The 15878-nt window shown below is 35.6% G+C and overlaps 1 protein-coding gene across 5 annotated transcripts in view; it reads right to left on the bottom strand.

Annotated features, from left to right (window-relative positions):
• The window catches only part of GABA-B-R1 (gamma-aminobutyric acid type B receptor subunit 1), a 33036-nt gene extending 17182 nt beyond the window's left edge, over nucleotides 1–15854 (bottom strand). For 2 of the 5 annotated variants that reach the window (XM_087340187.1, XM_022079890.2), the window contains exons 1-14: nucleotides 15541–15635; nucleotides 15182–15325; nucleotides 13253–13351; nucleotides 12569–12703; nucleotides 11939–12109; nucleotides 10844–11060; nucleotides 9773–9921; nucleotides 7852–7984; nucleotides 4362–4489; nucleotides 3612–3753; nucleotides 2935–3085; nucleotides 2148–2388; nucleotides 1128–1332; nucleotides 58–314 (exon numbers count right to left, since the gene is read on the bottom strand). In XM_087340187.1, coding sequence (XP_087196313.1) covers nucleotides 58–314; nucleotides 1128–1332; nucleotides 2148–2388; nucleotides 2935–3085; nucleotides 3612–3753; nucleotides 4362–4489; nucleotides 7852–7984; nucleotides 9773–9921; nucleotides 10844–11060; nucleotides 11939–12109; nucleotides 12569–12703; nucleotides 13253–13351; nucleotides 15182–15325; nucleotides 15541–15624 — 2256 coding nt within the window. In that variant the 5' untranslated portion in view covers nucleotides 15625–15635. Of the gene's footprint in view, nucleotides 1–57; nucleotides 315–1127; nucleotides 1333–2147; nucleotides 2389–2934; nucleotides 3086–3611; nucleotides 3754–4361; nucleotides 4490–7851; nucleotides 7985–9772; nucleotides 9922–10843; nucleotides 11061–11938; nucleotides 12110–12568; nucleotides 12704–13252; nucleotides 13352–15181; nucleotides 15326–15440; nucleotides 15636–15659 lie in introns of those variants that run through there. The other 3 variants (XM_022079900.2, XM_022079917.2, XM_022079909.2) reach the window with 3 other exon arrangements.
• Nucleotides 15855–15878: the final 24 nt, after the last annotated feature.

Raw genomic sequence — 15878 nt, 5'->3', positions numbered from 1 at the left:
TTCCTGCAGGTTACATGCTACATCTTTCAATTAAGGTTTCAAATCACAGCACAATACCTTAGGAACAAAGATGAGTGCCATGCTGAGGAAACAGCAGAAGATGACGGCAAGTGCAACAAATGCAAAACTAGCATCTTGCTGGGAGGCAATGACCATGGTGACTGGAGCCGTAATGAGGCACAAAACTACCACATTGTAGATGGACATTCCAACATAGCGTGAATCATTGATCTGCTTTACTTTGATGCTTCTAGTTTCATAGGCCAAGAACAGGCCAAATACCAACACAAGTCCTTTGTAGCCATACATAACACCTGCAAAAATATAAGACAAATTATGAAATGTATGCACAGTACAACAATTATGGCATCATCACTACAATTTAATCTTTGACCATGGCAACCAAGGTAGCCTGGAAGATCCCTATCCAGTCACTCTAGTGTGCAGATATGATATAGAGTGATTTTAATAGGTTCTCCACAGGGATGTAAATGCACCTGAAAATATTACAAAAGCACTTTTCATTTATATTGGAACTGCCTAAGTTTACATTTAGTGAATGTAAATCCAATGTATGCCAACAACAATTTCCAATTTTTATAGTCTCCAAGTCCCATTCTTGGAATGACAAGTTTTGTAACTCTAAGATATAGCTGCTGTTTTAATGAAGCTCTGACCAGGACATTCCACAAGGAATATAGTAAATAAATAAGACCTAAAAAATATAAGACGTGCTTAATTGAAATGGAAAGTGCTCAAAATAACCATTATTAGATGTCACTGCATGATGATGGCAGTCACCTTGTTCTCATTGTCTGTATATCACATTTTGCTAATGATGGCGAGCTGTTTTCACTTCACTAACGAAGTAAGGTAAACTTTCATTCATGTTTCTAGCACTAACTGTCAAAAAAAGTCTGAAAACCATACCACAACTTTATGGACACACTGTAACTGAAACCATATAATTAAGAATCAATCAACCTGAATTAGTACCTTCAAATAGGCCATGGCCACTTATAAATCATTACCTATCAACAAATGATGATCATTTTAACATTTCTATTTCTTGTATACTTAAAGAGCATAATTATGATAAACGGGAGATGAAAGCATCTTTGTCTTACCTAACCAAACATTATTGTTTTCACTTTCACAGTGCTCCAGCTCAGGCCGAATCTTGATATCATCTTCAGTTGACAATGGATCTTCCAGTGGAAACACTTCTATACGACGCTGCAATGGGTCATACAACTGCCATGTTAAAAGAATAACCAGGTCTACCAACAGGAAGCCAGTCACCATAAGATACAACTTCCAAGGTTCAACTTTCTGCAATCACAAACCAAAGAGAGCCAATGTAAAACATTTCATTTTCATTTTTTAAAACTGTGCAAAATAAAAGCAGTGCTTGAAATAAGGGGCAGAATTTTATGCTGTTCCTTTTACTGTAGACTTGAACCCTTTCTAACTTTTCTGTAACTATCTATTCTAAATATTGTTTTAAACTGTGTTTTATGTACTGATACTTGGAAAAATCTTTGACCTTGACAATGTGGGCAGACATAATGGGGGAAAATAAATGGACCTTGTCAAAATATGAGGAACTAACCGTATAATTTCTGTCTCTCCCCTCCTGTATAATCTATTTCACTGCTACAACACACAATCTACAGAAGTTTCCTCTTCTTTCATCTGCACAGCAAATAGGCAAAATCAGACTCTTCTCCACTGCTTCTTGTTTACACTAGTGATTCACAAGATTTATAATCTCCCCCAACTTCACTATAAATGGTTCACCCTTATTTCGACTGCTGACCATGTGTAAAGTGTTCAGATTACACCACAAACAAATAGACAACAGAAAATAATGGAAATTTACAATAAATTAACTTGCACACAGAACTTTCCCAGAATACAGCATGTTTTTTTTTCAGCTGAAGCAGTGGTGTCTAACCTCAGACTTATTGCTTTTAAGCTTCCATACTGCCAAGGTCAAAGCTCTTCTCCTGAGTAACAAACGGCAACAGCAGATTACTAGATCTTTTAGGAATTCTTTGGAAGACAGCAGAAATATGCACATAAAGCAAAATAGCATATCTTATCCATCATAGTTCTTATATCAATTTCAATACAAGATTACCAACCTTGACTTCTGACTTGGCTTTCGTTGTAAGGCGATGAACACGCCACACTTTGCTGAACATGGCCCCATATGCCAGTGTAAAACCAATACAGAGAAGCCAGGCACGTGCCTGGCATACCACTGGGTATACATGTGGACTTACAAACTGGCCATCCAGTCCTAGTAGAAACACTGACCACAAACAAGTACAAACACCCAGTAACATGATGGTGTTGCACACAGGATGAGATGACTGTATCACTCTGAAATTAAGCAATTACAAGTTGTGAGAGCACGGAGAAACAAAAAGCAACAACAATAAATTCAGTTCTGTGGCATGAGATTGTCATAACAATACATAAATTGCAATAGTACCATTTAAACTTCAAGGAATTTCCAGAATATGTGCAAATATTATTTATGGTACATATAAGATACATAAGTTCTATATCTGAGATGAGCAATCTACTATTTTTTTAATAACTGCAGTTCCAGTGTAAGTTACTTGTTTCTTTATATATTTATAGTCTTGTGAATAATGAATTGGAAAGAATATGGAAGGAAGTGGTCATAGCCTAATTTAAGGTACTATCCCAACATTATGTTACTTGTGGGTAACAATTTAAGCAGTGACCATGATCACCAGTACCACTAAATTACCATTTATGAATAAGCTATTAGCATTAACCAGTATCACAATAAGGCACTGCAACACCAGGTTTGTAAATACCGTAAACATCAAGAAATCTGCATCCTTTGTTATATACTCTTATAATCTCATATAAAATTATGATTTTTAGAAAATATACCTTCTGTGACGGTACCATATGTTGAATACAATGAGTGCAATGGCAGCCATAATCCCTATACATGAGATGGTCCACATACAGATGAAGAGGGGAAGAGAGACTGTGCGTAATACTTGACGCACAATGGTTCGATCTTGTGGCACTTTGCCTCCTATAAGAAAAACCAACCAATATAATGGTCCTAGGGCAACAGACTGCTGTAGTTTATTGAAGAACTGAATTGATGCAATCAATGTACAACTTACTAATGCCATGCAAGTAAGTTATGTTGTTCCAATCTGCTTCAATGCACCAAAACAAAAATTTGTATGGTGCTACTACAGTTAAACACTCTCACCATCATTTCATATGACCTTGCTTAACAATGCATTGCTTCTAAATGACACATCCTACAGTTTTGAAATGAACAACAAACTTCAGCAGATTGTATTCTATCATCATCTAGCAGAGCAGCTATTATATTATCTTACAGGCAGTCTGAAAATTTCCAGATAACATTTTTTATTTCCAATAATGCCAACTGAAAAGAAATATGTTACCTAGTTCACTACAGATCTGTGATAGAAGTTACGTGTTGATTTCAGTCACCTATTTTAAACAAAGCACAAGGAGAAAGGTGTAGTACTTTACTTCTAAACAGCCTTTATACCAATGGCATTAATAAAAATATTACTCACCACTCCATCTCTCCTTGCTGAGCCATGTCAGGTTATCACTCTGTGTATCATAATAACCAAGTTTCACATATGTCCCATTAATCATCTGTTCAATTTGTGTCAGTGCTATACGATCCCCTTGTGAACTGAATGCTACATATCCCTGAAACATACTCACATAATCAAACCTACAGAAATTAAGACAGAAGAATAAGATGCACTACTAAAAGCATGCATCTGCATTAGCAGATACCTTGTTGAATGTGACTACGTACGTTATCCAACTATCCAACTAATAATGAACTAAAGACACTAGAGTCTGAAGCTGACCACTCACATACATTGGTCCTGAGGTTAAGAATGTGTAGAGCTTCACCTCCACTCCACATATGCCTTCATGGCACAGTGCTTAGGTACAGGGTCAAATTTATGTTTACCTTTACCTTTTACTAATTAACTCTCCTGCAAAAAATGTAATGAGGTTATGTATGTCTTCCTTTATGTATTGAGGGCGTTGGTTAATTCAGTGATGAACCTTCAGGTTCCCTAAGCAATCTAGTTAGTTAGTTCCTTTATGTATTACACACTTAATGCATTCTCTTACATTAAATTAATTTTATACATTAAATGTGTGTGTGTGTTTGTGAGCTTAGAGGCATGCCAGCTTATATGACTTTTACACTATACACTAAGGACTTTAATAATTTGCAACTTTAGCTGCAATTAAAGCATAAAAAATTTAGTATCAAACATCACAAATATAATACTTACAGAGACACCAAGAAACTGTGTGCTGTTGATGGCTGAGTAAATGTCATCTGCTGTCTCTTTATCTGTGTATGTAAAATTTTTCAAACTTTTTCCATGTTTGTGTAACCGTTCCATGGTTTTGTTGAATGCTTGAAGCAAAGAAAATATATCATGATCAAATGTAAAATAAAGCAAGTGTCCGAAATTCTGTTCTGTGACAAGACACAAATTTAATGTATTCAAGGCCATGTAAAATGATACAAAAGAATTGTCAAACTCCAATCAGTTAGTGAGAATGGAATACTGTATCCATGGTCTACATTTTAAGAAGCGGCATAGATATGGCTAATCTAATGAGGTTGGATTACGATGGATTTATTTTTTAAACTGAAGAAATCGAAATAATGGATCTAACCTAAAACCTCCAATCATAATATTCTAGTTGTTGTAATGCCAGTACCCGTCACTGTACAGACAGTACAAAAACATAGTTCTTGTACTGTGGGTTTTTACATGAGTAGCTGAAATAGTTTTCATATTTACCATCATGAAGTTCACACTCCTAACCTCAAACAACCTTGGAATTTTCAGTTTATGCATAACAAATTTGTCCTTACTGTATGTGAAATCCAATGTCAAGTGAAGCTGTTACTGAAAATGTGAAGAAAATGTTCCTTCACAAAATAAATAAGAGACAATGAAGAGTTAAATACATATGTCAAAAAGCACAAGAGACAGACATGTTCTAAGAACACGTGAAAATATCCATATATCCATTACTCCAAGTAATTACAAATACAAGGAAAACTATTAAAAATATGGTTGCCAGCAGACAAGACAGTCATAAACATGCACAATTTAGTAATGCAGTCACATTTAACTTGCACGGAAATGTGGACTAGCACAACATGCACATATATGGACATAAGACTCTTACACACTTTAAACCATCTACACTACACACCAACTGAAATGTTCTCTCAAGCTGAAGGTTCCATCTCAAAAACTACATGACACTTTATTTGCATGACTTTCGCAGAATAAAATGTATTAAACACTGATATATAATTTGCTTTCACTACTTTTAAAACCATTTTCCTACTAACACAATCTGTGCATCATATGTAGTAACAGCTGTAACTAAATAAACTACCCCAAAGACAATCATTTAACCTACTGGCATATACTGATAACTGTTGGATACCTGTCCATTAAAGTGACTTCAGCTATGTCAAAGTCTGTAAAACATAGCTGAAAGAATGTCAGATTTATAGAAGACCAAAAACAGAATTACTTTACCAATATAAAAGTTCTGGAATCTAAGAAGGTGTTTCAAGCAGATACTTTGAGTAGACATAAAACTGTATGCTAAGTGGGCTATGTGTTATCACTTGAGCACTGTGACAAGCATTTCTAAAGGACATCACATATTACAATAATTAATACAGTAAAACTCAATGTATGAATTATCAATGGACACACAAAACTAACATCAAACACTGAAATAACAGTAAATGCAATTAGGTGCAAAGAAACAAACATGCCAAATTAATGCAGCAACAAGAAACACACATAATAAAAAGTTCATAATAATGGTTTTCACTGACTTTGTAACTGGTAAGAAATTGTTGCCTAATATAAGGTACATAAAATATTAAAGGAAACTCTATTATAAGTTCTGACAAAATAATCACACTATAAATGTATATTATCTTTTCATGTAAACATCCAGTTTTATTTCAATATTTAATACTCTTGTTATTGCTACAACCTCCAGTACACACTGTCATCTGCCCCTGAAAATCTGCAAGGAGATACAAATGAAAAATCTATTCACATTCAAGTGTGCAGTATACAAAACTCATAAACAGACCATTCATTATAAAAGCAACAGTGTATAGTACACATCACAGCTGTGTCAAAATTATTTGGCTATTTTTAAATAATATTTTTGTGCCCTGCATGGATTATGTAAATAAAGTAAAAAGTCACACTCTTAGTAAGATTTGAGGTTTTCTCAGCAGTGAGTCTAAAGATGGCTGTCTTCTCGGTAGTAGTGCCATGTAATCTGATAGAAGTGAACCACTGTCATTGCCCTGATGATGGATGCAGCAAGGACCTCTGAAATGTTGGTAAATTTCTACCAGACTACATGGCACTACAACCCAGAGACAGCCTTCTTCAGCCACAGCCTTGTTTCAGTGTAAAAATAAGTATGCAGAAAAATGAGGTAATTATATAAGTAAATACAGTTAGAATGAAATTAACATTATAATAAAAACTACAGGAGTATGAATAACTGAAATGCACGGACAATCCAATTCATGCACACACTGCACCACAAACAACTCAAACTAATGTAGAAATCACTTTCATTCATAATAAATATAGTAGTGGCACAGTACAATGAAAGAGATAAGGCGAGAAGTTCCAACTACTCCCCACACAACTCACTAAATCCCCAAACAAGTCAAAAGATAATAAGAATGCCTCAAAACAAACTGGTAGAAAAACAACACAACTGATTCTAGGTTCAAGTTCATCTTCATAAACTTTCTAAAAATTCAAGAAGTACTGAAAAACAATGTGCAAGAATAATCTTCAAAATGAATAAAAACATGGAAAACCACAAAATGAAGAAAAGACATGCATAAATAATTAGCTAGACACAGACAATCAGGAGTATACTGTCCTCTCTGACTGGGAAATTCATGAAAAGACATTTTTCTGAAAACAATTTTACATGTTTTTAAAATGGACTTCAGATCATTAGAAAACAACAGTTGGTCCAAAAGTCATGCCCCATAAGGATTTTAACTAACAAAGGTAAAATAAATGATTGAGTTCTGGCCATCGACTTCATCCAACAAACATGTGACGCCCACCAAGCTTGCCTCAAACCACTGACACTTGATTTTAGAACATTCCAATCTTATTAGTGTCACTAAGTATATTAATAATCAGTAATATCTTGCAACATAACTTATAACATTTTCTTCTGTGTAGTGTTATTATCTGAAGATAAATTAGCAAGGAACTTTACCTTCCCATACTGATGTAGGCTTGAAGAAACATCAAAGTACATTAGTCTAGCAACAACATGGGGCACAACTTTTGGGCCATTCTGTACATTAATTATACTTCAACATACAGAATACATTCATGTTGGTCCTCTGGGTTGTAACAGCCTGCAGACTTGCAGGAAGGCACAGTACCAACATTTTGCAGGAACACAATGCATCCATCTTCAGCCCTGGAGATGAAGACAATCTGTTATCCCAAAACAATGGAATATACCTACAAGTCCTCAAGGCATCAAAACCCAGATGATCAACACAAACACTTTCACTGCCATGAAAGCCTCATATCTCATATACAGATTTTATGTCTCATTTATGGGGAAAAAGTATGGCAGTTAAAGGATAAAACTTAACAAGCATGGTGCAACAATAAATAAAAATAACAAAAAAAGCTGAAAGAAAAGAGGTGGGGAGGCGTGCGCATGCCTCACCCAGGGCCACAGCCCATACAGCATCATATGCCAGAGGAGCCTCTTGATAACCCTCAGGATAGCGCATGTTGTCTATGTCATAGCCTGCCTGGCGCAGTACCTCGTTCAATCGCAGTCGGAAATCCTCAGATGTCTGCAAGGCAATTGCCATGCCTGCTACAGCTGTTCCTTATTCCATGCTCACAACTTTGAATATTTCACATTTTGCTACATATTGCAATAGCCCCTAAGATGACTATATGCCAAAGGATTAATATATACAGGGCAAGTGACAATTAGTTCTGATTTAGATAAATTATAATTATTAAATAAATTCACAGCAGTAAATTCAGCACTTATAAAATGTAGAAATAAGTTGAAATTTGTTCCAACATGATGTGCTTTTTATTTTATTCCCAGCTTTGTTCATTTCAGACTTACATATCTTCAAATTGGGACCTAAATGTACCAGCTTCACACTCCAGCTGCTTTAACTTTGGGAAACATATTCTAGCATTCCCTAAACAGATCAGGATTTGGCTGCAAAGGAAATCATCCCTGCCTATAAGTCATCCAGCCAATAGCCATTAACTGTACTGACTTAGTTATCATGCCTAATATTATTGAATTATTAGATTACGGAATAACATTGTCAAATTTTCCTCAAAGCTATTACAGCTCAGGTCAAATCATGATTTCAGTACTCACTTCAACCTTCTGCAGTCAATCAGGAAATGAGTATAAGAGGAGATAATACAATGAGGGTGAACAGGAAAGAGTGTAAATACAGTCCTTAGATTGCACTAAAGTAACACAGCAAACTCACAGAAACACACAGGTAACAACAGTTGGTACCAGCCAATGCGTCTCCTGAGTATGAGCCAAATCTACTACAACTTTACTCACATCCTGCTAGAAACATTTATTAATGATGTGGGTTCAAAATCACAGAATGTTGAAGGAAAAAGGCTGAAAATCATCATGTGTATATTTACTGAACAAAACCAAATATATCAGTGAAAACAGCCGATATTCTAATCTATGACCTCACACATTTAGGTGTTCTTCATGCTCTAGCACACCTTATGGGCCTACCCATATCCATCTGTCTGTCACTTTTCCCTACGATCTAGGCAGCCAGCATGGCCAAAGTGTGATGTTTGAATACAATGTTGAAGCAGTGGGAAGAAGTCACTATTGGGGAACACTGTTACAACAGGAACCTAGGTCACTGCTGGCTCACAACAATAACCTCAGACCACATTATCACAATAATGAACCTTGAGTAATATACTTCCTTTCTTATTATTTCTGAGAAAGAGTGAACCAAGTCCAAATTCCCTTGAGCCATAGGTATCAGTGAGGTAACCTGCTGATGTCATCATTCATGTTATGGTATAAAGAACACCTTTGGAGTTTCAGTGTATTCAATACAGTACACCTTTCCAATTTTGTTACCAAAGGTGATTAATCATAATACTATCCTTGTATGTCAGTTTAATCTTATAACCATAAAACATCATTGATACTATAGTTAAAACCACAGCCCATAAAAGAAAACTACAAAGTAATGGCAACCAACACCACATAATTTTTTAATAAATTAGTATTTTTTATCTCCTATAGTTGGTCTTCAATATTTGAAGTTTACATAAATTTATCAGAACTGCTGCTGTTTCTGGGTATTGATTAGCTGTACCCAATAGACACAGCAGATTAGGTTTTATACTTTTACCTGATGATAGAAGCAGAGCCATCCTCTGAAACATATTTATTAACCAATGCTTGGGGATGAAATGAAATGTCCAAAAATATGTATTGGTTTAATAACACACACTAATCTAAAATGCTGAACTGCTTAGCCAGACAATATTTTAAAGAAAAATACTGAGAACATAAGTCAGAACAATACCATATTCAGGTAGATGGCATAAGTCATTACCTTTCCAGACACCGTCTTTTGATTGTTTTGGTTCCACATTAGAGCTTCAGTAGTCAGATGACCTTCAGCAGCAATTCTCATTTGCTCCTTTGTACAGCCTACTTCTTCCTTTTCTAAATTCACTTCAAACCAATTGTCTTCATACCACCCTAGTACACATAACATAGTACAAATACAAGAATTTTAAATAGAAGTGATAAGATAAAGTAACTATAACAATTACTCTTTTCATTATAATTAATCTTTGCCACTTCAGTCCACACAGGCTGTAAGTTATCTCAAAAATTATAACACATTTCTGTAAACAGCACATTTTCTCTCTTTGCTGCAAGTTGAGATATTTCTCAAACTTAATCAATGCAAGTCTTACAATAACAACCAAGAGATCTGAATTACTTTATATTATGAATTACTTCAAATAATGCTGGTTTTAGATTATGTAAATCCAACAAGTTGAGCCTTTACTAACACAAATTTCATGAAGTGTCGAACATTCCACATACACACCCTAACAAATGTCCAGTGCGTACAAATACCAGACCTGCCGGTCTTAATAACAAAACCCCAAATGACATATAACACACCCTTATACACACCTGTACAACAGAACAGGTCCTGCTCATGCCAGCAATCACATCAGCAACACAGCTTTCTGACAGATTAATATATCCCCTTCTCAAAATTTTGAAACATGTAATAAGTTGCAGAATGAAAGTCAAAAATAATGTTATCAAAACATACCCACAATTAACAATGAAGCAGTCTTTCTTGAGAAACTGAAAGTTGCTCAGCTACTGAATAACTTCCCGGCCCAAAAATTCATGTTCACAAAGAATCTGTCACAGGCCCTTATTCTGAGCCAATGACTCCTGTCCACACTCTTCTACCAAATCATACACAAGAATAAAAAAACAAAACACATTTAACTGAAAGAAATACACCTGAATAAAACTTTAAAATTTCCAATAAAACAAAGTAAAATGGCCAGGAAAATAACTGCATAGGTTTAAGCTGCACCATGTACCAGGCTACACACTGCTAAGTTTTGAAAATGTTTTGAAAATGACTCACCTATAAAGAACCAAACATAAGACTTTCCATAAAGATGCTGCTTATACATCTCACACAGTACTCTACGAGCTGCCACCACATAAAATAATCCAACTATGATTCGAGCATCCTGACGCCACAGGTTACGTACAGCATCTGTGGGGTCACTCAAGAAACTCTGTCGTGTCACAATCTCTATTCCACTTTCTTTACATCGAGCTTCAAGATCTTCAACTGTCTGCAAGAAGATTTACATACCTGTATACAATCCAGCAATTTTTTATTTATTTACACCCATTCTTAGCCAGGCTTTTCTTGACTATACTAACTGAGCTGAGCCAAGATAGCTCAGTCAGTATAGTGACTAGCTACGGGCTGGACGATCGGGGTTCGATCCCTGACGGGGACAGAGGATTTTTCCTCTAGCCTCTGCATCCAGACCGGCTCTGGGGCCCACCCAGCCTCCTCTAGAATGGGTACCGGGGTCCTTTCCCGGGGGTAAAGCCGGCCGGGGAGTAATGCTGACCACTCACCCCCATCTAGTGCCGAGGTCAAGGAAGAGAGGAGCTATACCTCCACTCACCCCAAACGCCTACATGGCATATAGTGGGACAAACTTTACTTTACCTTACTTTACTTTACATTCTTAGCCAGGCTTTTCTTGACTTAAAACTGCTCACTCCAATCTTTGAAAACTGCACAAATTCTTTCCTTGTTATGCGTTCTTTACAAGAAGTGCATAAAATGGATGCATACAGAGTTGATCACGCCTGTCTGCATGATTTATCACAAGAACCACTGGACAGATTTGAATTAAATTTGTTATGGACATTACTTAATTAAGACATGAATACCACATGATTTTGAGGAAGGAATATATTTGTCTGGAATAAGATATAACAAATATGACTCCTGTATAAATGCTTTCAATTTCCCATAGCCTTCAACTATCCATTCACTTGCATTATAGATTATAACTTAATACTGACGTACAGCATACTCTTCTGTAGAAGGAAGTTATATTGAAGACTGCTTTAGATACATTTTCTGGTTTATGATATTTTAGCATCACCATTTCACTGTAGCAAATATTCTTACTTTTAAGTTACCACTTACAGAAATGAAAACTTCTTCTGCTTGTTGCAAGATTGCAACACGAGACCAACCAAACTTCTCCATCAGTTTGATGCGTGTTGGATTATGCACTGTAGCAGATGGATGTGTTCGAAAAAGAGTTGGGAAACGGTTGCGATCTGACAGTGCTGGAGAGCTTGCACCATAACATAACTGTTTACAACACATTCAAATTGATTAGTTTTAAAGTTTAAATACAGACTAACAATACAACAAGCAGCACTGGCATACAAAAAAGTATCTTCCTTCTTAATCCTCCAGTGCAATACTAGTATCATATGTGGTCATTAGTCAAGAACACAAATTTTAAATGCCTACACTGATTCAGGATTGGGTCCAGTGAATAAGTATGATTAACAATACTGTACTTCATGACATTGATAGTTACAAGCCTTAGTTTTAATTGATACATCAGGTTTATACAACAGCTATATCCAAACAACTTTATGTTGTATGTTCTTTTTTAATGAAAGACAACACTTCTTAAACTTTCCTTGGAAAACAATGACAAATGCAATGACAAGCATTTCTTCAGAGACAAAAAGGTGCACATTACATGAAGACTAATTTACTGACTCTATTATAAACTATGATGTTAAATGTGTATCTCACCACAACCAAGTTCCACATCTTGGCAGCTTCAGCAACTGTAGTGCAGACAGTACTGCAACCAGCCAATAGCATCAATTTCTGTGGCTTGTTGTAGAGTAAGTTGTACATCACGGAGGCTCCAAGGCCAGGCTCACACTAAAATGCAAATGTTGTTTAAGAATCAAAACAATATCATTTTGATTTCCCCTTTGAATTTCTCTCAACTTATGCTTAAATTAATTATCTAAATCAATAATTTTTTATATTTAGGGTTTTCCTTGATTTAATGCTTGAATTCACTGCCCCCAAAGTAACCTTTCATAGTAATTTACTATAACCATAACCAAATTATCCAATTGGCTATCAATTAGAGCATCTCTGGCTCTACAACCCAGTGTGGGTCTTGGCCACTTATTTTGGAGGTTACTTGATCTATTTAGACATTTGGTAGGACCCTTGGATGAGTGACCAGCCTGTTGCAAGGTCTCCACCTGTATACAGGACAGCACAACACAGAAAGACATGGACAAACATCAATGCCTTGTGTGGGATGCAAATTCACGGTCCCAGTGTCCAAGCATATAAGGCCCAAGCCTCAGACTGTACAGCCACTGTGACTGGCACAGCATTACCAAATTTACAGTGTAATTAAATGCCTGTAAAGTTCATACAGTCAAAACTCATTAATGTGCTATGTATAGCTACCTCACTGTCATTCCAGTGTAACTTCAGGGTAAAGCCTGTCAGTAGATCTTTCCTGTTATTGACATCATCTAAGGCTAAAGATGCTGCTGGCTCACACGCCTGCAACAAATTGTACACAAATATCATCGTCATCATCATGTTTGTCTGTACACAAACAGATTGAAAGTACCTAACTGTATGGAATAGAGTGATTCTTGAAGAGTTGATATTCAGCCAGCAAAAAAATTCCCAGCTTTTATGGAATCTTAAGGTTCATCAGAATTTTCCTAAGTGTCCACCAGTGATTCTACCTTGGGACAGCTGAATCCACTCCACACAGACATACTATATCTTTCGGGTCCATCTTAATATTATCCTCCCATCTACACACAGGTTTCCCTAACTGTCTCCTCCCTTCAGGGTTTCTGGTTAAGATGTTGTATGCATTTTTAATCTAATCTATGGCATTATATGTCCATACATCTAAAGGATACAATTTATGAAGCACGTCATTATGTAATTTTCTCCTTCCTCCTGTTACTTCCTCTTAAATCCAAATGTTTCTTCAGCATACTAATCTCAAACAATCTATGTTCATCCTCCAAGGTGACAAACTATATTAAACAACACTTACACACTTACACTTTACCTAAATATAAGTATACAATAGAATTTCATATATTTACTGCATGGTGTACTGAATTTCTCTCTGAAATCAATAAAGTGTCAATTTTATTTTTCAATTTTATAATACTCTGAAGGCCCAGAATGGCTGCAGGGACACACTCAATATATAATAATAATAATAATATTAATAATAATTTATTTACATTCCATGGATCCATAACACAGTCCGATGACGATAGGATGTGGAAAAAGTCATAATAATAATAATAATAATAATAATACAATACATATTATAAAGTACAATTCGTACTATTATATAAATTTCACATAATACAAAACAAAGTATTCACCTAGAGAAATGATAAGCTACAAATAGATCTACCCATTACACACAAGAAAAATTTATCACTTATTTGTAAACAACATAAATTCATTGACAGAGTAAAAGGAGTGTGTAATTAAGTATCTTTTTAATGCTACCTTAAATTGCTCCTTCTTATTTACAAGACCTGTGAGATTTGATGGTAGACTGTTGAAAATTTTGATTCCTGCATAATATGCACTCTTCTGAAAGCATGAGAGGTTGGCAATTGGTCTATGAAGCTGATTTTTATTCCTTGTGTTGACACTGTGTACAGCAGAATCAGTTTGAAAGAGTTCTTGGTTATTTACAATAAAGTTCATTAACGAGAATATGTATTCACAAGGTAGAGCTAAGATCTCTAATCTCTTAAATAGACTTCTACATGAATTTCTAGGTTTTACACCAGCCAATAATCTAATAATTTTCTTTTGTAAAGTGAATGTTTTTTTACTGTTTGATGAATTTCCCCAAAAAATTATTCCATACTTCATTAAAGAGTGAAAATAGGCAAAATATACTGATCCGAGTGTGGCAGTGTTGCTGACATGCAAAATTCCCTTTTTCTGCATTACCAGCTTCATTTACAGTCCATCCAGTTCATCAGCAAAAACAGCTGAGTATTTGTAAGGAGAGTAATGAAGGAAAGATATTTTTGGTTGCAAGTTCTGAATCTTTACTGAGGGGGATAAGAAACAGAATTATTCAGATCAAGTCTTCTTCTTCTTCTTTCCATACAGGTATTATTTTATGATTCCACCAAATGGAAACAGTGGAGGATCCAAATGTAATCCAGTCTTAAAACAAGAATACAACAATCCATTTGATTACATAAATAGTTTTGCTGTTTTTCTTTCCTTAACATTCATATTATGTATGGACATTAACTGGAACCCTTCTCTAGTCTGATTGTTTTGCGTCAATGTGCAAAACATGGTCAATAGAAAAGGGTTTTAGCTTACCTGTCCACCCTGCCAACCACCTTTTCCTCCTATAGGAAATATACCTCCTATATGCAGAACAGTGTCATCATTGTTACCATCCACAACTGCACTGCAGCTCTCGAGTATCTGAAGAGTAGTTATCAGAAGACATACTCCCAGTTTCTGGAAACAAAAATCACTCAAAATTGCGAACATTATGCTGCACAAATTGTTACACTTCAAGTTTATCTTGTCTCTGAACGATGCTAACGAATTAATTTTCTTATTTACGACTTACAAGCATGTCAAAATAAAACTACTTTTAAAACGTTGCCTTAAATTAATCTTAGTGGTTCCAATCACATTCAATTTTGTTGAAATGGGTGATTTTCACTCACGATTATATCACATAATGCACGCATATACGCACACGATAACCTTATATGTACGAGGTGCTTCGACTGCTGAAGTAAAAATACCATTACCAATGAGACATGGCAAAATGAAATCCACTTACCCCCTTCATACCCGTATTCCCACACATCTAATCAAACCACCTGCATATCGATCGCTGCCGAATTTCGTGCATTTACCATTCAAATGTTGCGCTCACTGGTGGTTGCAGAAGTCAACTAACATTACGACTAATATCAAAGCATACATTGTACCACTAATAGAAATTTAATTTTTAGATTTTTAAGCATGAATGTGTCCTTTATAAATATTCATAATAGTT

Source organism: Zootermopsis nevadensis, unplaced genomic scaffold (genome assembly GCF_977971745.1).
Source record: "Zootermopsis nevadensis isolate Lab colony 2312 unplaced genomic scaffold, Znev_1.0 Znev_ptg000061l, whole genome shotgun sequence".
Classification (NCBI taxonomy): domain Eukaryota; kingdom Metazoa; phylum Arthropoda; class Insecta; order Blattodea; family Termopsidae; genus Zootermopsis; species Zootermopsis nevadensis.
Note: the sequence above shows the minus strand (reverse complement) of the source record. Positions and strands in the feature narration are given on the sequence as shown.